Source organism: Syngnathus acus, chromosome 13 (genome assembly GCF_901709675.1).
Source record: "Syngnathus acus chromosome 13, fSynAcu1.2, whole genome shotgun sequence".
NCBI lineage: Eukaryota > Metazoa > Chordata > Actinopteri > Syngnathiformes > Syngnathidae > Syngnathus > Syngnathus acus.
This window is the reverse complement of record NC_051098.1, coordinates 7253518-7280859: the sequence shown is the minus strand read 5'-3', so window position 1 is coordinate 7280859 and position 27342 is coordinate 7253518. Positions and strand designations below refer to the sequence as shown.

The window sequence follows — 27342 nt, the reverse complement described above, 5'->3', positions numbered from 1 at the left end:
GAAATTGTGCCTACTCCCTCCAACCCTTTCAAGCGCCAGTAGTGTCACTCTTGAATTGACGTAGTGAAGTATTATCGTCACCATGAGTGACACACTTAGACCTCCTTCACTCCAAGTGAGTGTTCCAAATGATGCGCCAGCATACTCCGAAGGAGGTAACAACACCGTATCGGATTGCTCCATGAGGTCCAGCTCCTCGACCCCGACGCTTCGCCGTAAACGTTTCAAGATGCGCCGCATGAGGAACGTCCCCACTGAGAGATCACTGGAAGCGGGACAGCTAAGCGGCGGTCACCTCAAGGCTCGCTCGCACTCTGGCTCCAAGGAATACCTTCAGCTGCCATCCATTGAGATCACGCCATCCAGTGATGAAGATGCTCCCTCTTCTTGGTCTCGCTGCTCTACGCCCAGTGCCTCTCCACGACGGAAGCGTTTCCTGTTGAGGAAGTGGCTGAAAGTCAGAGAGAAGAAGGAGCAAGGCAGTGAGAGCAGGTTGGTATGGGCCTTCCCTACACAGCTTTCCTTTTCCCACAAGGGCTGCATCGCCTTAATCCATGCTGCTTGGACTAATGTATCACACGCTTTATCAGCTTTGCTAATTTGTCACATTCAAACTTCTTTCAACATTTTTTATTGCTATGCATTATGAAACACCATGACTTTAATTAAGATTTTGTTATGTTCAAAGCAATGAATATTTTACCAGTTCCTAATATGATGCAGTGCTGCCCAACTTTTATAATACGTACACAATTCAGCCAGATATGCTTTGGAACAGAAAGTATTTCATTTCTGATCAATAACGAGAAAACATCTGTACATCAGTGGTACAGTTGTTATATCAGATAATGTTCATATTTGGCCTCCTCTTGGATGCCTTTTTGTTAAATGTTTTCTCAGAGATGAGCAGGACATGTGTTCTTAAATTGATGACATCAATTCAGAAGATAAGGTAAACAAACTCGGTCTCAGTTTGTCCACCGTAATGAATTATTGACGAGACATTCCTCTTTGGATCCAAAGGGGACTTTATATATTATGGACAAACAAAAAAACGATAAAATAGATTGCGTCATTGAACCGAGACAAATCAAGCACAAGAGCATATTCAGTGCATTTTTGACAGATGCTCCCTTTCAGTCTGATTTGAGATGATATATGGAATGTGTGCCAGGTAGCTGTGCTAAATCCTCTGAGGCCACTTACAGTAATTGGTTCATTACTCACACCTTCAATTGCTTGTCTTATTTCTAAGATTCCATATCCCCAGAGGCATCATTTCTGAGTAAGAAACTGTCATTATAGCCAGTGGACCATCAGCACAGGCCTCCATCCCCTCATCTTGAAATCTTTTTTTTAGCTTAGTACTTTGACAGAAAGCAAGGTGCCATTTAGACAGCATATTTTTTAAGAATCCGGTCATAGGGTCATAAATTATCCACACATTAATGGTTCTTCGATGTTCCACTGTGAGAACACATTTTACTGCTGTGCATTCAGAATTATTTTCTATCCAATCAGCATTGCTAACCTGTGGGATGGTTTTTGGGTTTTATTTTTATTTATTTTTTTATTCTCAGGTATCTTTTGAGGGTTTTTTAGTCTAATTTGTAACAAATTAACTCATCCACTCTCCAAGACAGATTTATATGTCTTGTCAGACACCACACGTTCACTCACTGGTACTTATTTATACTTCTTTTATTTATTTATTTAGAATTAGTGTAAAAAGGGGTCTGAAAATGGCTGGTATTTAGAAAACAATTACAGTGGAACCTCGGTTAACCCATGTAATGCATTGTGTGGCTCTGTGCAAGAAATCTTTCCATTTAAATAAACAAAAATGCGATTGATATGTTCCAGCCTCTGAATAACTACTTTATGTTTTATCAGAGGGTTGACAATAATGTGTTCACTAGCAAATTCCTGTACAATGAATCTTACATACATTGCTGTATTATTTGTGAATCACAATGCATTGTGGGATGTGGTGCTAGAGACATTAATTAGATATTAATTAGATATTAATTATTAGGGACTAGCAATATTATTGCTACTTTCGATTTTTTTTTTTTTATATGTATTATTACTGTACCACTATAGTTAAGAGTGTACAACCACCCTTAATATCATCATCTGTAGCTGCCACAGGGCATGACTCAACAAAGTGACCGTATTGGCTTGAAAACACGAACATCTCGGTGCTGAAAACGTGTCGTCACTCCCCCCAGACGATGGGCGTCGGTGACGTCATCCCACCTCATATGTCAATCTTTTTTATGTTTTATGTTCCATAATCTACAGTTGTTTGCTGGGTGCCTGTTGGTGAGCAAAACGTTGCGTTTTACCTGCTTTATTTTATTTTAACGATTAGTTTTGCTGCATGTGCAAATCATGCATGTACTGTGGCTAAATTTTGCGCGGTGATTGAATGACTTGCGCCTCATGATACTCAGTTCTGCAGCCTAGTGGCAACTATTTGCTATTGTTTTCCTTGAGGATAAACAGTTGACTATCTGTATTTTGTCACAAAGTATTGCATTTAGTCTTTGGATAGTAACTTAAATTAAACTTAACGCCTTAGGTAACTAATTACTTGTCAGCTATTATTGTAACGAGTTACCAGCATTACCGATGTGTTAAGACAACAATACAACCTTAAGTAGTAGAGAAGAGACAGGACAAACATTTTGGGAAAACGAGGGCCACAATTTCATAAATACTTGCATGCAGAGAGACCATTCAATGGCTGCTCTAAGTGTCCCCCCATTTCTTCTCAGATAAGGTTAGATCATAATGCCATAATGGAGACAATAGTCTGCTTTCATAATAACAATAACAATTCTAAAACAAAATAGAATTATGACGTTAGAATAACAATGTAAAAGTTTTTTTTCTGTGTGCAAAGTCATATGTGTAAAGTGTTCTAACAGTGTCCAAACTTTTACGGAGTTTATGTGGTTATGCAACTTTACCTATGATGACTGGTCTTTAAACGGCAAGGTTAATATACAAACATTATGAGTCCTTGCATATAGTTAATGGAATACTTGGCTTCTTTTGCTTTACAAAGGTTACTGATGTAGACAGACTGTGAGTTCAGTGACCAAGCTGTGAGTATTTGAGAACATACTAAATGAAAGATTTGAATCTTATTGCTGTGGGACCCTATGGGTACACATTGGTCAAAATGTAATTGAGTATTGGTTGTTTTTCAACCAGACACGTATAAAATGTTATTATTCCACGAGACAATCTGTCCTGTACTTTAAAATCTGCAATCCTTTTGAATTGGGTATATTTTTTCAGTGTGCTGTGCTGTGCTTGAATCTATAGTGAAAATTTTAAACAGGATTAGATAATTCTTCAGAAATAGGTACTACTGCATTTTCACTCGAACTTCATTGCCCTAACTTATGTAAACATTTCAATATTATTTTTTTATATACGCAAAGCATTTGAAATGTATTGGTCAAAATTATCTGCAGTAGTATTTCAATGAGCATCTTGTCGAGCTTCTATAGATGAAAGCAGATCAGCAGTTTGATTATAAATATTCCTTGCTAGTCCATCATTAGGAAGGTCATTTAAAAGAGTGTGACTTGAATGACCCAACCGCTGACTCAGAATCATTAATGACTTACAAGCAACGAACGGTTTTGTATTCAGTTAAAGTTCAATTCCTTTAACAGGCAAGGCTTTAACACCAGGGGGCAACTTGTGCCTCCCAAAAGAGAGTCTTAGGTACTGGGCAGACATCATCAATGAGTTCTCTGAAATTCTGGAAGGCTTCCCCAAATGCTACAAGAACGTGGAGGATGTGAATTGAAACTCTAGCAGGTGACCAGATGGTGATCATTTTGTAGAAATGCATTATTGTTTAAAAAGAATTAATACAGTATTAATGAAGTTAGCAGCTGATAATAGACATTGACTAAATGCATGCATGAGGGCAGATGGGCATTGTTGCATGGCAATGAGCGGACATGTGTGATACTAAAATACAAAGTAGATCCACTTTTGGTTGATTTAAATTCAAAACCCAAGTTAAATTTCAAATACTGTCTTCTCTGTACTTTTTAAAATATACACCAATTCAGCTAGGAATTGTCATTTTACTCCTTTATCTTAATTCAATTGATTGTTTGGTTTTTACATTTTCAATGTTTTGGGAAATTCTCTCTTTGAATATGCTGAATGTCAGTTTTGCCAACATTGTTGTACTGAATAGATTAAGAATGTGTGGAGGAGATCTTTATGGGTTTAGCTCAGTTTACTTTGTCCTGTTCTTCTTCAGACAGCACCGATGCTGGTGGGGTGATACATTTTTTTTAACTGCTTCAAGAACGAATTCATTAATTATATATGATTAACACAATTCTTATTTGTTCTCTATTGGTTATGGATGCCAGTATCATGTTATATAGGTTATGCCTCCATGCTGTCATGTTGAAAGTGCTACTTCATTAATTCTACATCACAAATAAATAATTTAGTGTGAGCCCACACCATATCCTGCTTTTTTTAGCTTAATCTATGCAAAAACTCGTTTTTCCAGCACAAGTACAGATTAGTCCTAGATGTCATGTAGCCCCCTCTTGTGTCAATCTCGGATATGTGCATGTAAGGAACCGCCATGAATGAGTTGGCAAATCATATTAAATAATGACAATCTACAATTTAAGAAAAACTATATTCAACATTTCTATATGTGTACTATGTTTGGTTATTTTTATTGATTTTGGTAGGAAAACATGATTATTTGTGTCTATTGGCTGTAATGAAAAGTCCTTGGTTTTGCAGAGCAGTCACATTCCAGTGCATTAAATGTATCTCCTGTATGTTGGTCAGGGCAAGACATTTGTGGCGTGTTATTCTGCTGTAACAGCAACACAATTAGGCCAGCGTGATGGATAATGCTCCACTTTTGCCCCACTGGACCCATCCATGCTGCGATGCAAAATAACCCCACATTCATAACTGGGACAAGATGCAGTTAATATTATTTTCAGTGTCCTAGATGCTGTGCTGTACATTTTTTATTTTGCACCTGTGTTTCTTGCTTGTAGGTGCATGTATGTTTCAAGGCATGAATAAATTGTGAAATAACTTCACTTTTCTCTTGTGTGACTGCAGCAGCCAGCAGAGTAGCCAGCAAAGCAGCCAACAAAGTAGCCATGAAGATGAAACCACTCGTTTCTTGACTCCATTTATCAGAGAGGAGAGGTGAGAAATAGTGTTTGAATTTTTTTATGCATTTATTGAAATGGTCATTATGTCCTCTGTTTGATTCTTATCATCTGGAGCACATGTTGATACTGTTTCATGAGAAGAGTAATCACGACCCTTTTACTGACTATGACTAGACGTTGTTACCTACAATGTCCACTAGAGGGCACGTTTCCTTTCCGGGCAATAAATAATCCAGTTTCTCCTCTGAATTTATAGTATGCTCCTCGCGTATTAGATTTAGGGAGGGAAATTTTGGTGGTGTTATAAAAATAGTGTTGAAAGGTATGATGGTATTTTGGGATGCATAAATGCAGCCAGTGACAGTTTCGGCTCAGTGCACGGTTTACCACACCTCCACTTATTCTTTCCGTGCTCTCGTCGCACGCTTCTTTCTCGGAGTCTCGCTTCCTACGCGCTATTCTAGCACCGTCTCTACTTGCATGAACTCGGAGCAGTACCCATGGGATACCTGGCTGCTCGCCTCTCTTCTAGCGAGGGGCTTTTGCAGCTTCTTGCAGGGCGAGTGGCGTTCTGTGGCCGGTTTTAGAGGGCACGGAATGTCATGTCTCCTCTGCAGGTAAAACAGCTGCGTATCTGCTGGGGGGTAGGGGGGGGGGGGGGGGTGCCTGTTACGGACTTTCTGCCACTAGTCTCGCTGCATTCTCATGACTTTTTATTGCCTGTGTCGCTGCAGTCAGTTTGCTGAATGCTTAATGTGCAGATAGATTTTCATGGTGGTGTTGCAGGAGGCTGCCGGATAATTAGTACTCGTGCTGCCGATTGTATTAGCGAGGCTGACCGGTTTGTTGCCATTGTCAGGAATGTGCTTGTGCAGTTCCATCCGTACAACTGCGTGTATCAGATTATATAATAACACAATGTGACTTTGCAAGACATGCAATATGACTCATCGGTGAAGATGCCGCAGATTGTGAGGAAACGTCGCTGTGGCATTACAGAATACAGACATAAAAATATTTATATAACAGTAAATGACAGTTTATATAACAGTAAATGACGGCATTGCAAATTAACTTGAGAGTTCAAATTTAGATGTAACTTTGTGATAGTTTGTGATAGTGATGAAAATGAAGCTTCAAATTTGCTTTGTGAGCCAGTAGTATTTATTTACTTGGATTTTTGTTCAGAAAGCACACTGACTTGACATTTCTTAAACGCCTATCTTTAAACCATCAGTGTCGTCGAGACAAAGAGGAAAAACTACAACTGGTTCATGAAGCAAATTTGAAGCTTCATTTCCCATCACTAGTTTGTGATGAAGGAATGTGAAAATCTCTTTTTGATTATTCTGAACTCCTGTTTCCATTCCACTAAACCAATACAATTGTTTTTCTTCTGTTTGCCTATGTGCAGGTCTGACAGTGCAGCCGACAAAATCAGGTGAGTGTGCAAGACCTGATTTGTTGGGCTTAAACTTGGTGTGGGGCACAGTATGGTCGCCTTTGCCGCTGTCGTCCCATTCGACCCAAACGAGCCCTCCCATTCCATGTTTGACACACATTGATGGCTTTGTGTGTGACAAGCAATGTGTCTAAATGTGCTTTGCCTGTGGACTCAATGCAGTTGCAAGCCATGGAATGCCATTGTTGGCTTTGATTGCTGGAACAACACAAACAAGGGGGGTTTGTGAGCTGTGGATACAGTGCTGTGGAGATGTCAGTGTGTTCGGCAGCAAACTTGTGTGAACTCACCCGATGATATATCCAGAAGTATCCTTGTGATGGGGTTGAAGCTGAAAAGGTAGGCCAAGATGATGATTTTGAGATGATCAAATACAAATCTTTTGTGCTTGTCTTGGTTTTATTAAATGATGAATGATTCTCTGAATGGTTGTAAAATAAGCCTTTGGGCATTGTTTTGGTGCACTCTGCTGGTCAAGTATTGTTACTATAGCATGTATTGAAAGTGTTCATGTGGGCATGTTTTGTGAATAGGCAGTGAGTTGACATTTTGTATTTGGAGTGCCTGTATGTTCGGTGCGTGTCTGTTTTGGTATGCATTAGCTGGTCGGTCATGCATAATTGGTACTGACAGAGCTAGGAAGACCACACTCAACTGCACATTACATAAAGGCTTTCATTCATGTTCATATCCGACCACTTTTTGTGTCATATATGCTTTTACATGAAACAAATACTCCTACCAGAGGTTACATTAGGTGTCTTTTAGGTTACAGCAGATATGAGGATTTGACTAAATTTCCTTGATCAACAGTGGAAGCAAATTTAACATTTACATGAAACATTCATAATGAATGAATCTCTTGCTGAGTTTTCCGAGCCTCTGTTTTCACATCAGTCTTGCATGGAAAAGCTCAACGAACTGAAACTGAATCAAGAGCGCCTCTTTTAGCCACAGCCAAGAAGTGCAGGACATTTGCCTTTGTTGCTTTAAGACTCAAATAATTAACAAGCCTTGTACACAATCTACTTTTTAACATTTGAGTGATTTAATATGGTCTTTCCCAGTGACACTGTCAGGGTATTTATTGTTGTGGTTGGAGTTAGACATTCAGTATATTTTTTATTAGTTATTGTACACTATATACATCATTATACGATATTAGTTCATAGTGAAATGAGCAGCTGTACCTTGGATCTTAGCCGGAGAATATAACGGAAAGCAGCATTGTTCAGGTTTGTCTGAACAGAGAATGGAATCAGCTGGTAGCAGTTTTATAGATCCTGCTGAATACAAGCTTTGAAATACTTTAATTCAGTTTGTATTGATATATCAATACAGCAAAGAATTAGCACATAAATGCCTCGTCAACGTCTAGGTAGCTCCACTGTGTGTGTAAAACAAAGATTTCCTCTGTAGAAGGAACAAGCACTTGCATGATTACTCATCTGCATTATTTTTGGAATAGTGCTGGAATTATGCGGTTTGCCAAGATAGGAGGGCATGAAAAATGATCAGAATGTAGTCCCAAATATGCTGATAAGATACATACTGCGAATTATATTTTTATGTTTTGTCCTAACAATCGGCACAGTTAAATCTCATGTTTTGTCATAAAAGAGGCACACACAGAGTCCATTAATGACCAAGGCAAGCAAAATGAGTGCATCTACAATATTTTTATTAAATCGAGTTAGGCACTCCCTTTCGTTTGTCGTTTGCATTCCTTATGATCTCACTGCAGGTACTTGAGGTCTAGAGTAAGTGGTCCACACAAAGATTGATTACTTTATTACAGCAACACAAGGTCTAAATTATGTATGTTGAAGTGGCTCGCTGATAGAGTATCTGGAAATGTCTGATTTGCCTTCAATCAGGTATATTATGAATCTAGAGGGCAGTGTTTGTACTAGATTAAAGTGCTCTTCCAGAACATAAGGGTCAGGGGTCAATGTGATGCTGGTATATTTGTAGATTTGGATACATATGTTCTATATGTTTCTTTTTTAGTCTTTTGATGTGATGTCCTCATTGCTCTTCGCTGTCTCAATTGCAGTATGATCGATATTTGTCTGGGGTTTGAGAGATCTTTGCTTCCGCAGCATAATCTGATCTTTCGAGTCTGGAGCCTCATAGAGATGCACATCAGGTTCACGGGTGAGCTACCAGTAAGCAACAAAAAAAAAATACTATTACTACTAATAATATAATAAAGTAGTATCACTTCAACATATAGTTCCACCTGACTATTTTACTACTTTCCTATGGGACAGGGATTTGGCATTTTACAGGATAAAAGGAAAAAAAAACATCAATTATCATGGTGAGTTTTTCAGCAAATAGCCAGGGATGTGTTTCCCTGAAAAAAAAAATTATGTAGTAGCTGAATTTGGCAATAACAAACTGCAGTTATTCAAGGCATTACTGTACAGTAGATGTTGAACTACTGAAGTTTTTTTTAGTAGTTGTTTGTAGTGTGATGAATGTTGAGCCAAAATCAACATAATCGTGACATTATTGATATTAGTTCAGCACAATCAATCTTTTTTGCACCACGGACCAATTTGACCTGAAGACATATTTTGACAGACCGTCACCCAGTCAAATAAAATAAAATGATGAACAATACAGCCCACCGTTACACGAAAAGTAGTTCATGTATTTAGTCAGAACCCTGCACATGATTTTGTCTTCAACAAGCTGACCAGTCTAATCTTGTGTTCAATAGTATCCATAGCGTGTTGTAAGATGAAACGTTGTAGCTGGCTTTTAAAATGTAATTATTTTTCCATTTCACTTTCATTCGGTTGTGCAAGTGTACCTAATAAAATGTCTAGTCAAAGCGGTTGTTGATGCTCAGAAACATCTGCTGTGTTTTGTTGGAAATGTTTGGATCCTCATCAGTTAGCGCTGTGCCCCCGCTCTGCGGGTCCAGCTGCAGCTGCACACAAGCTCAGCATGATGTTTTGACCATGATGTAAGAACACGTCTTGGTAAAATTAGGTCACCGGCTTAACCGGCCGGGGTAGTTATGTCTGAAAATGATTAATTTGACGATGCAGTCGCAGCCTAGTTTCATCTGCTTTGCTGCCCATTGATGGGAAAGAGAGGAAGGGTGAGAGAGGAATCGGAGGATGGAGCGTGATGAAGCCAGGGGGGGGATGAGAGGAGGTGAAGGACCACCCTTATTGAGCACAGCCATTCTCTGTGAGCCTACCAAAGGGACCTTCCCACACACACACCATAACCAGCCAGCCAATCAGAACACTCGCATCCTTGAGCCGTCCTCCCTCGTGCGACTGCTCATCCATGCCTCAGCGGCTCACATTTGAACCGATGAGTTTGGAAACGAGGTTGTGCAGCGCCTGAGCAAAAAAAATGGCTATTTCTTTTTTTTAAACTCTTATGTCAGATGTTTATTTTGGACTAAATTAATGACGCATTTAAGACAACAAGAACAGGTTTTTGAGGATGTGTTTGTGCTGAGACAGAAATATCCTTGCTGTCCGGACATCTTCTGGCTTCCTTAGCAGTCCGTTTAGTAGAAACCGGTGAATCACTTCTCGGACTTGTCGCCAAATGTGAGCTGATTTTTGCTTGTGGAGGCAGCGAGGGGCTGGAATGAGGCTTGGTGATGTTTTCCGGACAAGTGTCAACGAAAGAGCAGAATTGAAGTGATTGAAGAGAGGCCATGAGAGCGAGAAGAGAGGCCAGGATGGTGTCCACCTGTTCACCATGCACAAACAGAAGGTTAGGTTGGATTTTTGTTCCTTGGTGCATCGGTAACCCTTTCGAGTGTTGATATCTTATGAGTTACTCAAATCCTACTATTTCAAAAGTTGCATGATGTTAAATTACGTTTGTTGGCCAACGAGTTTTATTCTGCTGAATTAAATGTCCATTTTGGCTTCACCGACAAACTAGATCAACCTGATTACGCTTTAGATAAGGGTGGTTAAAAAAAACTCTGAGGTGCATTTGCTCAGATTTACTGTTTAGGTATATAAGCTGTGGATTCTTTTTTTTTGTAGGGGGGGTTACGTAAACTAACTGGGCATTAAATCATCCTAGAATGTATTGCTACAATATATGATCAATATATGATGAATGATCGATTTCTCACATACATCTGGAAAATATAATACATTGGAATTCTGAAAAAATAAAACTCAAGAGAATCGTTTATCATCACACGATTACGAGTCTGTATATGTGCATTGAAATGAGGACTGAGGAGGATCTTTTCTTGTTAGCCTTAGACTGTACAAGTGTGACCTACAATGAAACAACCACAATCTCCATCATCAGTAGAAAGACTTTAACATCAAATGTTTCGTTTTTTAATTTTTTCTTTAAACTGGTTTTGCACCAAATGTCTCTCTGTTTCAACATAGCATAGTATTATGTTGGGGAAATGCAAGAGAACAACATTTTATTTCTGTTAAACCCACATTTGTTCTGCTGTCAGTAAACCCAGCAAACAAGTTGACCTCATTGATTTACTTCGTCTGCTGCTTTCTGTAGTGAGATCCATTCCTACCAGTTTTATTGATAAAAACAATCTTATATAATTCTTTTGAATAAAAATGATCAATCAATGTATATCCTACTTTGGCTGCACAATATAGTATATAAAAAATGTGCATATCACAGAGACATGCACTTATTTCCATAGGGAATTGTATGTTTTTATCTGACTTTTCCCAATCAGACGCAACCTTGAATGTACAATATGTAATGGCATTCCTAACACTAAATAACTGTATACATATACATATAAGTTATTAGAATTAATTAATTATCTGAGAATACATTGAACCTTACTTTGCCACATAGAAACATTTATCTATTTCTTCCTGCCAATCATAAAAATATAATTTCTTTAGTTGCGTTAAATATCCTAATTTTGATGTCACCATTTTCAACACCCATAGGGCATGTTTTTCCAACATCACGCAGCCCTATATCATACCCATTTCTACTAAATTGCTTCTTTTATGTAATTGTATTTATCTTAAATATAGGCAGCATTAATTTTTATTCGTGGCACGGTGTCAGTTAGAGATGAAGTATACACTGGTTCTCTTGTAGTTACCACTTACTGCTTTAAAAAAATCTCCTTGGCACATGCATATGTATTTCACATGCACTTTATTTATTAATGCCCCACGTGTGTGCATTCAGGCACCCTCTGCTGAGTCATCTCAAAGCATCTGGTGACTCACCGTGTATTTCACATTGTCTTTATGTTTATGAGTAAATGCTGATTACACTAATGTTTCCGTCTTCTGCACAGGCCACAAGTTAATGCACTTTTACTTTGCATAGACACACTCCTATCCGACTGGTTACCCATAGCAATGAAACTTAAATAGACCGAACCACATGAAAGACATTTTCTTTACCGGGTCTTTAGCGTTTTTACAGTCGTTTAGTGATGGGCATCAGAGTGAATGATTTATCCTCTGTGATGCATTTGTGCCACAACATGCGCATTAACTAAAGGTACATGTTAGGGTCGTCCTTCATCTCTAACATGATTAATGTAGCCTGCAGATGCTCCAATGTCTTCATCAATAACGTAGCTTACCTCTGCCTTGTAAATAATTTGGTCACAATATATCCTTCTGCTCCAGGCCTTTTTTCAGGTAACCACACACCACTTATAATATTTCGCATATTAAGCTCTAATGGCAAGCAGAAGATAGTGACACATCAATGACTGTAACATCCAATGTCTAGGTCAATTTCGACTGCATAGAATACATGGAAGGAATAGGTGAAGGAGCATTTGTGGGCTTGTGATCACGGTGATTCATGACGCATGTGGGCGCCTATTATTGAGTCACTGACACTGGAGTGAAAGGGGCTGTGTCACTTTGTACTCTACATGCGATTAAACACACACAAATGCATGTCATTGTGTGTGAGGTCTGACTCGGAGATGATGGAAAATGTGTCTTGTTCCTCTGGCAACATCACTGAATATGTGGTGAAGAATGTCACAATATGATAAGGCTTTTAGTCGTATTTTAATCGAGGAATTTGCGATCCCTTTGTTCAACTGTATTACATGAACACTAGTTTCTCATTATGTTTACACAAATATGATTTTATACCAAGGCCTCTCACTTGCTTTTCTGTACCCTCACTGATAGGCCAAGCAAAAGAAGTGGAAGAAACTGATATGGAAACCTCAAAGGTAGGCTATAAATGATACTCCTCATATAAAAAAGTGACGCCATGAGGCAAAAATATTCTCCTTGAAGCATTTATTACGCTTTAAAAAATTAAATTATGGTTATGACGCGCTGGACTATACTGCATGCCGGCCCACCGTCAGAGGGAACGCTACAGTTTAATATCCAACAAGCTCGTCGAATTTTTTTTTTTACATTCATGCCCTTTCCATGGTGGTCAGTTGTATCTGTTACAATCAATATAATTCGGATTTATCTTTAGGAACAGTGTGTAAAATTTTATCTTGCGGCAATTTTTTAACATTGATACAATACATTTTGATTGATTTATAATTGAAGTAAAGTTTTTATTTTCCTATGATTAAGCATAATGTTAAGCACTTGGGCCACTACGCTACTGTATTGTAATGTTGATCATGATAGAGGCACTTAGTAGCGGTACTGAGCTTAGTAAATCTTTTTTGTGGTATTAGGTGCAGAAAGTTTGAGAACCATGGTTTTAAGGTATCACTATTACCTGTTTGCTCATTAATCTCACTTTTATTTACCATGCGAAATGATGTCAGATGTCAAAGACTGTTTAACAATATTATAAATCATATCGCTTTGTAAGATATGTTGGATTGAGTGTCAAGCTAGGACTGAAGGTCAGGATATCATGAACGTTTTATGCTTCAGTTGCTTACATTTCCACTCGTTTTTGTTTTTTCTTGTCAATATCCAACATTTTGCTAATTTTACACTGAATTGAAACATCCAGGTAGTGAAAAGGATATATGACTGTTGTGAAAATGGCAAAATACAAGATGTTCAATCAGCATAACACAGGCCAAATAGACTCCTATTTACCTGTGGTGTTGTTTTTGCAGAGCTAGCACCGCGGTGCTTGGCAACTTTTGAACAGCCCATCTCTTGAACAGCCCATACAAATCATACACAAGAACATTCATTCAATTTATGCAATGCGATTTTTTTTTTTTCCTTTCAGTGTGAAGGCTATGCAGACTGAAATGCTTGAAAGTTGTGAGGCCTTGTTGCTTTGTTTTCACAAGTGACGTGGATCATTCACGAGGTTCAAAATAGCTCAAGTGGTGTCCTTGTCAGTTCCTTGTGCTTTGTGGGTGATAATGGCATAGCAACCAGATAAAGCCAAGTCAGTGCTACATGACTTAGCGTTAAGTTCTCGGCACATTTCTACGTCCAAATAGCAGACAAAGGTCCAAATGTGGCCCGGAAGCTTCGGACTCGCATCAGTGTGGGATATACGTATGTTGTAATCAGGGTTGTCACTGTGGCAGCAAGTACCGATTGTCCAGTGGGCGGTGACGTTACAGTGGAGTTGGTCAATATTTCTCCATCCAGGCCTGTATTCCATCAACTTTTGGAATATGATTGATCGTTCTACTTCCATACCACCGTTATATACTAGTATGATGACTTTGGTCCTCGGTCATGCTCATTTGTTAATGTAGTAAGTTATGCATGTTATAAATGTGAAGAATTTTGGTTGTGATTAGTTTGATTTCAGATTAAACTTGTACACGAGTCTATGAAAATTGCTGTCATCAAATTGATGGAACAATGATTACCCATTAACCTTTCCACTCTGCGCCCTGCAAGTATGATATGTATTTATTCCTGAAAATATGCCTCAATCCTAACACTAACCCTTGCCATATATATGTCATTTTAATTTACTATTAAACTTTAAAATAACATTGAAAATTTTAATGGAAACATAAATTGGCCTCAAAAATGAGATGTATTACTTTTTCTACAAAGGGTCTGACAGGCCTTACATTATTTTGTGACAAAGTTCCAAATTCATTTTCATTACTTTCTAAATTAAATTCCCATATACTATTGATCACGAAGTTAGTGTGCTTAATCTCAGGACATTAAACTAAATGTGTATATAACATGCTGCATATGAATTAAAAAATAAATATTGTCCTTCTCAATTGTAGAACTAATACGATTAAAGCTCTGGGATGAAGTTTTAGATCTGGAGGCAATCGGGAAGCTGATCCCGTTTGTGTCGCTTTTTCTAACAGTGTCGGGGCGAATTGGAGGAGCTCAAGGTCATGATGCGATGACTCACGGATGTGCTGCATAAGAGCTTGAGCCGCAGGTAAAAATTATAAACAGTGGCAATGGCATTGTGCAGCTTGGTGTAGGCAGCCTGTAAACACACCCACACAATCGTATACATTGAATCCAACCTCTTCGCTTCTTTTAAGTCTAGTATATTTGTACATCATCTTATTCTCAATATGCAAAACCAAAACAACTTAACACAAATACATATTTACATATATATGTGTGTTTTTAGTTTCAGTTGGGACATTTATTTATCAATCACCACCTTTTACAATAATACAATTAATTATGCAGAACAAAGAGACCAAAATTACCTGGTCTGGTCACTCATTTCCATCTGTTGGATCTGGCAGGTAAACAAAGACAGTAAAACAGCAATTATGATCAGCAACTATTGGGACCCGCATATATGTGCACATATCTAGACTGAAGACATAAAAAAAGAATATTTGCAGCTGAACCTTTTTTAAATGTTAGCAAACACATCACAAAAATATTTTAAACAATATGTTCTCATGAATTCTGGAATAATTGTGACATATTTAATAGCAAAAAGAAAATGTGGGGACTTTCCTATCACACACAGTCATCCCTATTTTATTTTTTTTAACTAGTGTTTAACAAATGTATTTCAACACCAGTCATTAAAACAAGAAGGCAGACTCCACTCTCGAAATGCTTTAATACAGATTTTGTGAGCTTCCTACATTTGACCATTTTGAATCCCTTTTTCCACCCTAATTTGAGGGTTTCATTGGGTTCAACCGATAAATAAAAAATTAATCAAGCATGACATTCAATCCCTAAAACTTTTTTTTTTTCCTGTTCAGGAATGCAATCATAATAACTACTTAAATGGGAATTTATGGTTAGCAATTACTGGTGAGGGTCAAATAGGGCAGATTGGCATTAACCTTAAACTGTCCGGTAGTCTAATTAATTTACTTTACAAAGTTGTTTGTTTTGTTTGTTGCGTTTTGTTGTTGTTTTGTTTAGCGATCATATAATAGTAATTCATAATATTATTCTTCATAATAATAATACAGTTACCTGTTAGTTACAATATTGCTGTTAAGTAAACAAACGGTTCAGCCTCTGTGTGTGGAAATGCGGTTATTGTTTCATCATATTACTATATAACATTCTATCTCCATTGTGTTGTCTGTAATAATCTTAATAATCCCAACATTCACCTCCTCTCTTCTCCCCCCCCATTCCTCTTTGTGTTATAATTACGATGAGTATGCGACAGGGGTTTATTGAGTCTATTTCCATCGTGTTTGCCGCTGCTGCTGAACCAGGGAATGGAAGGGAGGCCGCTTTTAAAATAAGAGCGTTACTGTTAGTGCTTTGTTCTTTTATTCATGCAACACATGACAGCAGGCCGTCTGCATCTGACTTTGGCATTTATATGGGGCTCGACCCGATCATGAAGTGTTGCTTTAGTTTCTGACTATGTCATGCATCAGCATCATGGTGCCATCTTTCGTTGTGCAGCCACGATTTAGCCATGAGACTATCTGCAAAGAATTTTGAGATGGTGTCCTTTTTGAATACAGTTTTTCTTGAAACCATATACATCTTTCATTCTGAGTTCCACACTTTAAGATTTCAATCTTTATGTACATTTGTACCTAGTCCAGGATGTACCACACTAAAGGTAGCTGGTATCGGCTCCAAGCTGTACCGATCATAAACTCATGAATGGGTTTCAACAAAACGTCATTGTAAGTTAGCCAGCAGGGGGCATCGATGAGGGGAAAAAAAATACAATGACGTGACTCGTTGACTTTTCTGATGTGGAGCTGTCCATTCAGCACCACTGTGTTTCTCTCCAACATGCAGACTAGTAACTAGCATACCGCACAACATACGTGACAAAAGCCAACCAATACAAACACGTTTTAAGATTCATATTCCTTAATATATATTTAAAACAATGCATTTTTGCAAATTTATTAAATGTCACAGTGTCTGCCTGCTTTTGTTAATTTTTGTAGACTTAGATCTAGTTTAGGATGTTCCGCTTGTTAGAAGACTGAGTCATGAATTAGGACTGTCAGCAAGTGCACCTTTGGAGGATGTATTTTCTCTTTTGCTTGGCTAGCGCTAGCACCACGACGAGGTGGACACCAGATGGACTCTGTGTGAGACGACGTACTGTGCTCTAGCTGAAAGCTCTTGCTGCGTTGCACTGCCATCTTGTCCTGCTTTTTCCTCGCTTTCTTCTCCCTGCTGTCTCTCCGTTGACTAACAATAGAATGTGACAGGGGCCTCGTGTCTGTTCTGATCTGACGTGGGCTGGAAAGTCTTTCACTGTCTCTCCTTCCGCTTTGTTTTACTCAAGTAACTGGATCATATTGCGGTGCAATCTGATTAGGGATGCTACTTGCGTTGTAAATTATCGGAACTGACAATAGGAAAGAATAATTGACTCATAGATGCTTGATTTTTATGTTACTCTAACTAAATAAATGTTGTGCCCTGTGATTGGTTGTGATTAATCCTGGGTGGACCCCGCCTCTCGTTCAAAGTCAACTGGGATAGTCCCTTAAGTCGAATGACAGGTGGTGTAGAAAATGGGTGGATGATAATAACGTAAAAAAAGTGAGGTTTTTTTTCACACTTTTCTTGAAGAATTAAACATTGGATCCTGTGTTTAAATGGGCAATGGCCGAACGATTCATGTTGAGTAAATGAAAGTTCAGATCTTCTGCTTGTAATCTTTTGTCATATTAAGCAGTATAATGCTCTCTGGGTGCATGCCAACCACTGTAGCAGGCTGCGGCTATCTAATTTGCAATCGCCTCTTCTTTAGCCAGCAAACAAGTTGAGACTGAATCAACAGCACTTGCGCTACCTGTTGTTGCCATGCAATGCAATCTTTTTTCTTTTGGTGTATGATGCCTCTTGCTAAATCAGCTGGAATAGGCATTAGCTCACCATCGACCCTCATGAAATGCAAAATTTTGCTTTACGTACATATAAAGCAAAAGAAATCCAACCACTGAAACACTTATTAGTCGCAATATCAACCAATGGTAACATTTGAAATAGTTCCTCAAGTAGACTTCAACTTTATTTCACTAGGCACCAGTTAGTTCGCATTGATGCATTCGTTTCATTAATAGCTAATGAAGCGTAATTTGTTTGGAGTATGGACACTAGTTCGAGCCACAAGAACATGTCGCTCTGTCACCCATGATGGTCTTTTTTGGGGGGGAAATGACAGCTTCTCTTGGAAGTCTTTGGCTCATTGCTCTCTGACTCCTCTGACCTTGCAGATTAAACAAGCACTGCTTGATTTGACAGTGCAACTCCGGTGCTGTAAAGGTTAATCCCTTTCAAATATAGCTTGCTAAACATGACGTTATAGTTGCTGATTTGATTAGAGATGGAGTGCTCAAGAGCAAAATGTCAGTTTTTTTCGTTGAAGTATTTTAATTAAAAAAATGCACTGCTATGTACATTCTGGTTAGAATCACATTAGGTGATGAATATTGTCGACTGACACTGGGCAAGGCTAAAGCTCAAGATGAAAGAGAAAAATTGCAGCAGGTCCCGCTCTAAATAGCCTTCTCATACTTAGCGTGGAGGATGGGATGGCCAACGGCTACAATCAGCGATGCCGTCCTGCACTCCGGGTCAGCCGGGCTTATCTTGCAAAGAAGCGAAAGGGAGCCATCTAGGGAAGTGGACAGAGACGGAACGGGAAGGGGTGTTAGGGGAGGGGGAGGGGAGCTATCTCGCGCCTGCTCACTATGAGCACAGCAAGTGCAGCTTTCATCCGCAGAGGCAGTGGCTGAGGGAGCCATGGGGGGAGAGTTTGAGCCAGCAAAGTGGAAGCGCTCTCAGTCAGAGACTCGGATGTTAGAAGGATCAACCGTGTTTGCTTTTCTGTGCCGTTCTTAACTCTTTCTCTTCATGCTGTAGATCGCATCGTCGCACTGCTGGCTCACCTGCTTCTCTTCAGGGAAAACTAAAAAAAAAAAAAAAGAATGTGAATTTTTGGCACAAGCGCACAGCACTGCGGCACAGAATGTAACAGGGAGCGAGGCAAATCCTTGTGGATTTCGGTCAGCCCCAAAAATCATCCGTCCTGTCGGAAGACTGTGGCTTTGCTTTGGTTGCGTGCATGGGAGGTGAGGATTGTGGAGGAGGCTGTCAGTCAGCATGCAGCGGCATCAGCGGGCAGCCTGGTGCCCACAACATGCTATGGACATTAGACACACCTCGCTGTACTGATGAAAAGCTTCAAGCTCGCCTGGTAAGGTGCAAAATGAGAAGGAGAACATGTCTGTATGTACTCATTGCAATTGTGCACGTTTGAAGCAGTTGTGATTGCAAAGAAGAGCGCAGACATAGTCTAGACTCCAGTGGTGGTTAAACGGGTTAACACCTGTGATGCAGTATCGTGCGAGACTGATTAGACAATTAAACACAATGCATGTCGTAAGGCGCATACATACGTGTTAGAGCCTACATGCATCCAGTGTGGACTCGTGTGTTTGTTTTCAGACTGACAGTGGTGACCTCGCTCTGCTCCCCTCTGGTGGGCTCAATTTGAGCACAGAGCAGCTGAGGAGAGGCGCTCACGTGGCTGAAAAAAAATAAAATAATAATAGGACCAGGCACATGCTCTCCGTCATCCCTCACATGGGCGCACGCATCCACGTCCAGGTGGCTAACTTTCCGCCTTCGCTCACTGCGTGCAATCCTTTTTTTTTTTCCAGCTGCCCTCCTTTCTTTCATCATCTCCTCCCCTTGTTTGTTTACGCTTCTCCTCCTCTTCTTTGCGTGGTATTTTTAGACAAATTACAGAGCACTGCAGGGGGAGCGAGACAAAAACAAAAGTGAAAGGGAGAGCTGTTTCGGCAACGTGCATCCCGCTTGGTTCTTTGGTGACCACTCAAGACTTGATGAGCTTAATGAGATTGATTGTGTGGTGTCAGCAAACTCTGTGTTCCTGATGATTTGTGTGTCTCAGGCACCCATTGTACATAAACACTGTTAGACTTTAGTCTGCCATCCCTTAATCACCCTGATAGTCATGAGTTGAAGCACCATCTGTTAGCATCCTTTTGCCTTTTAGACTGAAATGGAGGCTGACCTGTCTGGCCGCCACACTGTTGTGTAACCTCATGTACGTGCAGATCTTTGTAGTTGGACCAAATCCAGCTGGATCTCACGTTATCCTCACTCTCAGACACTAATGCAAACGTCATGTTAGTGGAAGATTTACACCTGGAAATTGAACTTGTTCATAATTCAGGTCAGATGATGATAGTCCTGATACAGCAATAAGCATGGATGGGTATTGGGGATATTTGTGCATTTGGAGATATCTATGATATCACACTTTACCAAAGGAAAAGGGAGATGTTATCAAAGGCATGTCCTTGTGCATTCTTGCAGAAGCATGCAAAAAGAAATTCATAATATCAATGTTAGGACTTTCCACGTTGCTTTTTTTTTGTGTGCACCACAAGGCAGTGTCATGGACAACTGTGAAAAGGCCTACCTTTGCTTCATATTAATTAATAACGATACACTGCATCACAACATCAATAATGCCAAAAACGTACTTTTCAGCCTTGTGTTTGTTGATGGAAAAGCAAAGTCGGGGATTAAAATAATAATGACCTCCTGCGTATAGCCTGCACCTATTCTTAACATTGTCATGAGTGCACTTTATAAGAAACTATTCCAATTAGGATTTAGTTGCATTTGTGAAAAGTAATGTCTTTTGTTAGATTTTAATTAGAAATATTAATGCAGGTTATGTAACTACTATGCCCTGAGAGGGATAGAAAGAGAGAGAGAGAAAAAGGGAGCGCGAGCGAGACCTAGGGAGAGCGAGTGAGACAGAGAGAGAGAGACAGAAAGCGAGAGATGTGCGTTTGGGAGTGCCCCAACGTTGATTTTTGCACTGCTCACACGCACGCACACACAATGCTGTTCACTGAAATGTGTATCTTTGCTGTTGCAGCATTTTTACACAGTACATGTTTTTCTTACATATTTACTCCATCCATTTTCCATACTGCTTATCCTCATTAGGGTCGCAGGTGTTTAAGAGCCTAACCCAGTTGACTGGGTGAGGCAGCGAGTGTACATCCTCGACTGTTCACTGGAAAAAATCATAAGCATTTTCTTACTTTTAAAAACTGAAGATTAAATTTGTGCATGACGTTAATGTTAAACATTGTTCCGCTTCTTCTTCAGCCGCATTCTGTTGAAACATACCACTCTGTGCTTATACATACATTATACAATTGTGTGTGCACTTGTGAGTGCTGTCGTCAAGCAAAACATCAAAAACATTTGGAAACTTCCCCTGATGTACGCAGAGGCTTCAGATCCTCACAAGAAAACCAGAAACATCCTCAGGCGCGTTTTCTCCAAACGGCCTCTCTGATCTATTTTCGACTCATTTCTAATTGTAGCCCCCACACGTCTGAAGCTTGTCAGTATTCAAAAATTTGGCAAGAAACAAAAGACCCATCATATGAGGGCTGTAGTTTGGCTACTCAAGTAAGAAAGTACTGATTAAGTTCAGTATGAGATGCACATTTGGAAGATGTTGACAACAACAACAAAAAAAGCACAACCAATGAGACCCGACTCAAATGGGATGCTAGTAACGTAGTGCCGCTTTAAAGATAAAGTACTGCATCGGCAGACTAGGCCACAGCGGATTTCCAGTTTCCCCTCAGGGTCTCCGCAGCAAAAGAGGACAACCGAAGGAATATATTTTGCTTCTTGACTGCCGCTGTTCATCTTTTCCTGACATTTTTTTATACTTGGATCGCTACTATGCTGCCCCCACTGCATTATACCTACCTGCTATTTGTCATCACCATCGCACTGTCCTCTCAGTCCCAAATATCAGACATTTTCTCCCTATTGTTGACGTTATAGAGGACATGATGGATGATGGCCAGATTATCAATGTTGTATTTATGACTGCAGTCTCTGTGAAAGACAGAGGGGTGTTGGGTGAGTGCCTTATGATGGAAGAGGTAGTTCTAAATTAGCAGAGCGGAAGCACCAGCTGTATGCACATCCATCCATCATTAGTAAATTATTGGGATTAAGTATTGATGAAGATGATATTTGTTCCATCCCGGAATGTTACATTTTGGTCAGTTGCTTGTCTTGCACAAATTTGCTCCGGTTAGTTTCCAGGTAGATTAGATAGAAGTGAAATTTGAATGAAATTCTGTGAAGCAAAACTTCAGATTTTGAAAGACTTCTAATTAGACAAGAAAAAGATACTTTATACTATTTTATTTTTCCAGATTCATTCACATTGAAATGCATTCAATTAGAATAAATGCAGCCAAAAAATACTACTTAAAGTCTTGATTGAATATCTCTTGCAAGATTATAGACTTCCTGCACTTCCGGTTGAACAATCCTAATTTGTATTAGCTGCAAATAGATTCACACAAGATATTTTTCTGCCTTTTTTTTTTTTTTAAATCCCCTCCTGAAACAGTGTCACTCAGCCATCTTCCAGTTTCAATCTGCAGATGGCAGCGGGTGAGTCCCTTTGGGCTTTAATCCATTTCCTAACTCCATGTTCCTTCTCGCCCATCTTCAGGTCCTTAGATAACCTATCCAGGGTGAGTTTTGCTCCTCAATTCAAATGACTTTGTTTAGTTTAAAACCAACCTCTTAACCAAAACCTGCCATCCTGTCAACTACTCTAAAAATAATGACTAATAAACATAATGATTAGGTGAAACACTTGGCTTTAAATTTGCTTTAAATTGACAACTCCAACTGAAAAATGTAATGGCAGAGTGATTTCTCAATGCATAGTTAGCAAATTCTTAGCATTAAGCTATAAAAACATTTTAGATGGCTTGAACCCAACCTGGTTGGTCCATACAGCAAAGTGTGCTTAAACTGGTTGTAATCAGCTAATCAAGTGTGAAAGCAAATGCAGCATCATCCTCTCACCACACACACACACACACACACACACTCACTCATACTCCCCTCTAGTTGGGAACAGTTCAAGTGACGAAAAACATGAATGGCTTGACCAGCTGCCATGGTAACTGCACGACCAAGACGCAGTCAGACTTTTCCCAGTAGGCAGGCGTCGGTCCATTAGTGTTGCCAAGACAAGTCACTAAAAAGCACACACTCCCTTTAATCTGATGGAGGCATTTGTTAGCATGTTTCTTTCCTTCCCTATGACTAACTGTATGTCATGAATATCAATAACTCATTCACCCGGAATCTGTTGTACAGAAAATTTGTCACAATATTTCCTGGGATTAGTGCTGCAGTGACACGATCCAAAACCATGCCATAGCATCCGAGAAAGGACTTTCTGACCGTATTGTGGCAACCATCAGTTTCTGCAATCAGCAGCATGCACTGACGAGATAGAGGGAGTGGTTAACCTTAACACAAACAATAAGCCACTTCTTCATACCACCAATCACACCAGCAAAAAAAAGCAAAAACGCCTCAGTCAAACAAAGTACTGTGGTTTCTTTCCATATTTGTATTTTGTTAATACTATTAATACTATATTATGTTGCAAAATCAAAGTCGTTTGGTTTCACTGGCGTGCACCTATATTACATGAACAAACTGCCTTAATATAAAATATAATAAATATTTTTAAAAAACTCCATTATTCTCAGTCAATAATTACAGTAGGTTACGATGGTATGCAATCATACTTTGTTGATTTGTGGTCATTTTAGCCTTCTGTTGGTCCAAGTAGGTCAGTTGCTGTGTGCTAATGCAGGCTCATGTGGGCACAGAGTGGTTCGGCTCAGTGGACCAGCTTCCTCCTTTTTGTTTTCGCAGCATTCCTCTGCTCAGCGTTCCCAATGAGTCAGCCATTTTGGTGGGGTCAAGTCTTTCCAGAGTCTCACCTCATGGGTCTTTTATAGGTGTGTGTGCGTGTGTTTATGTGCGTGCGTGTGTGCGCATGTGCTTGTGTGTGTGTGCACGCGCGTGTGTTTGTATGAAGCCCAATATGTGGCAAGCAACTCTCCAATGAGTTAATTCTGCCTTCAAAACTGCTTCCTCAAAAAATAGAAGCACCCTAAGAGCATCATGTACTTTGTAGCTAACTCTATTTGCTAGTGCTATAAAGTTAACTTTTCTTGTCTTATGGCATCAGGTCGTTATTTCAGGGTGATGGTAAAATCTTTATCAGCTGTTTTTTCTTTGGTGCTGTTGCATGCAACTGCTCTCTGTATTTAACTGTCTGCTTTATGTGCATTATGTTGCAATACAGATTTCTGTGCCTACAAGTGGTATCGGATGTCATAGTGAAAGTAATTACAGCAAATTTATATATAATGTTATTTTGGGTGCAGTGAAATGGAAGTGTAAATTTGAGGTGCCATATTTAAAGACTTGATGTGCACAATGTATGGTGTGAATTAACTGAGGCATTACATCTAATCAAGCATATATCACTTTTTGAGTAAGCGCATGATGTCTTCATTTTCTCATTATAGTTCATGTATTGTTCCGAGACAAAATAAAAATGAGAAAAATGCATCTCAGGTACACTGTAATATAAATATTCATGAACAAATGCAGAGACCCACAATTTTTATCAGTTTATTGACTTTATCATTGAGTCTTTCTTGTTCCATGTCCTACCCACTTAATTTCCATAAAGTTTTGACAAAATATAAACGACCTGCATTGTTCTCCGGCATTGGTCTTTTTTCAATTCTCAATGTACTGTATTTCACAGTGAGTGTCCTTTTAAAAGGGTTGATTGACTGCTTTCGATCTTTATCATGGGCTGCTTGTAAATCCATCATTTACAATGAGAAAAGGAAACTGGTCCATGTGGGTGTCACCTCAAAGCAAGAAGTGACCTTTTGTGAGATTTAGAGGGAGCTCAGAATGTAAAGTGACCTGAATGCCGGTGATGTCAGCTCCTCCATTCATGAAGCACATGAATAATTGAGCATGCAGCAGGCTCCCTGTAGCAGCAGCCACAGGAAGAGGTGGAATGCAACCAGAGAGCGAGAGAAAGAGAGAGAGAGTCATTCTCGTTCTCGTTCCATACAGCCATCCGTCGCATTTGACGGTGAGCAGAAATCACAACAGAAAAGCCTAGCTTGAGTACATGCAAATGCTGCAATCAAACAGATGATCCAGTGAGTGGAGGAGCCGAGAAAAAGGAGAATGAGACCGAAACATAGAAGCTTGCTCGACGGAGCCTATCAGTCTCGACTAGACAAACGAGAAGAGAGCAAAGGATAAAACGAGACAAGACGACTGCCAGTGCATTTTTTTTTGTATCCTCCACTGCCGCCATATCTTCCTCCTGCTTTTTTTTCCGTCCATTTCTCCTGGCATGATCTGGCACTCATCCACCCTCCTCTCCGTTATCCCGTTCTCTCCTCCCCGCCCTCCTCCTCCTATTCTTATGCCAATGCCGCTGCATGAATGAAGCCGCTCGAAAAGGGCTCATCTCGCGGCTCTCTACATGGCTACGACCAGGTTAGTGCTGGGAATCACCTGCCTCCATGTGCAGCCGATGAGATTCCCGAGAGGCTAAATCAACGTGCTATTTAGGATGGAGGGCAGCCTGCTCCTCAGACCCCCAGAGTCTCTGCTTTGACAGCAGGCGTTAAGGGCGATGTAAGCTGGTTATTAGGAGATCAGAGCTGGCCGGGGAAGATCAGTACCCCTAAGCCTGCTAAAGAAAATCTCTCTCTCGTCCATCTTTCCTCCCTGCCTGCTAGTTTCCTTCCGTTCTCTTGGAAAGACAAAATGTGGTAGAGAGGAGAGCACCGTCCGTGGTGGGATGATTCGCTGGGTGAACAACTCGTTGCTGGGGCTCATCTACGAAGACATGGTGGTGTTTGAGTGTGTCGGCGTGGCCAACGAGGGCTGTCGCTGCCTCAAGGGGTGTGACGGCGACATGTTGAGGGACCGAGTCTTTCACCAGGGGTATGGCAAACTGCAGTGCATTTTGGATTGGTGGATGATATGTATAGTTATGCAACATGCACAATCTGTGCATTCAAATGTGCACATGCATGCTCATGTTTATGTCCGCTTGTTTTTCATCTGTGTGTATGTGATGCTAAGCATTGTGCCCCATAGCCACAAGACAGGATGAAGAGACTTTTGCCAGAGTTTTCTTTTTTCTAGGGGTCAGCAAAACCATGAAAACAAGCAGGGACCTCCCCCCTTAGAAAGGTCCGGAACTCTGAGGGCATTGTAGAATAGAACGTTTGGACCGCTTGAGCTCGTCGGATTTAAGAGCTTTAGAGCTTATTTAGAGGAAAGACTGTAACAAAGTAGCACAAGCAGCATGCTTGTTTTCCTTTTGCTTTCTTGACCAATCTGGGATGAGTGTGACAAGCGAATTGGTGATTGACACCGGAAAATCCCTCTGCTGTCTGTGTGCAGTTCAGCGCAGGGCATGCAGATGAGTTGAGTCTCTGATAAACAAACCCCAATACGGATGGGCAGTATTTGGATGCTCTCTATACTTGTGTACATGCAGCAGACATGGTTGCAAAGATAGTTTTGAATGATTGTGTTACCAACGTAAACCAATAAATTCACTTGTCTTTATAATGAGGCATGTTATTTCCCGTGTTGACTCCAATTATAGTTTAAGTGTGTTGATAGACTGACGATGGATGGATGGATGGATGGATGGATGGATATCATGCAGGTGTACCTAATGTTGCGAAAACTTCGAGTAGTGTTTGTTTTACATTACCCTGTTAGACTTCTGAATATTTCAGGGCATGGATTAGTTGTGTAATAGTTTAAGAAACAAGTGTTTACATTTTCAGAGACCAAGTACTCTGTCACTTTGTTTTCCTACTGTAATTCCTGCTCGGGCAGCAGACCAGAAGAGTATATTTAGTCACACACTGAATATTTAAACCACTGTTGCTATAGTGATCTTCACTCTAAGTTGAGATTTGTGTCAAGTGCGTCGTTGTGGGCAGTGCTCAGTATAGCTTTTTCATTGTTCAACCATTTGTCCACACTCCTCCTTATTACTGGACCTAAATATAGACCTCAGTTTGTAGGCCAGCAAATTATTGCAGCTGTACAGTGCCAGCAAGCCTGGGAATTGATCATACCAGTACCAATTCCAGTATCGGCTGTGCTCTGAAGCAGCTCTCTGATTATACCATAATTGATTTCTGATCAGTTTACTGCGGGCAACTCATGAAGACCTGCACAGATTTTCTGTCATGAGAGTAACAGTAGTAGAAGTGCAGGTTTTGTTTAAATCTTTTTTTTTAATGGATAATGTTATTAAATTAGAACACTATACTGGATGTTTATGTTCTTCATGTTTATGTTCATCACACGTGTTTGCTGGGGTTGAGGTCAGGGTTCTAGATGTAATTTAATT

At 39.9% G+C, this 27342-nt stretch overlaps 1 protein-coding gene across 14 annotated transcripts in view; it reads left to right on the top strand.

The window, feature by feature from the left end:
* The first annotated feature begins 3829 nt into the window (after positions 1 to 3829).
* LOC119132955 (protein Aster-B-like) overlaps positions 3830 to 27342 on the top strand; it is a 52326-nt gene continuing 28813 nt past the window's right edge. For 8 of the 14 annotated variants that reach the window (XM_037268514.1, XM_037268513.1, XM_037268512.1 and 5 more), the window contains exon 1: positions 6607 to 6633. Coding sequence is in view for 5 of the 14 variants with exons in the window: in XM_037268507.1 (XP_037124402.1) it covers positions 25762 to 25907 (146 nt within the window). In the remaining 9 variants the exon portion in view is untranslated. Of the gene's footprint in view, positions 3841 to 5136; positions 5222 to 6604; positions 6634 to 6969; positions 6994 to 10028; positions 10405 to 12812; positions 12857 to 18748; positions 19222 to 24872; positions 25455 to 25654; positions 25908 to 27342 lie in introns of those variants that run through there. The other 6 variants (XM_037268521.1, XM_037268515.1, XM_037268518.1 and 3 more) reach the window with 6 other exon arrangements.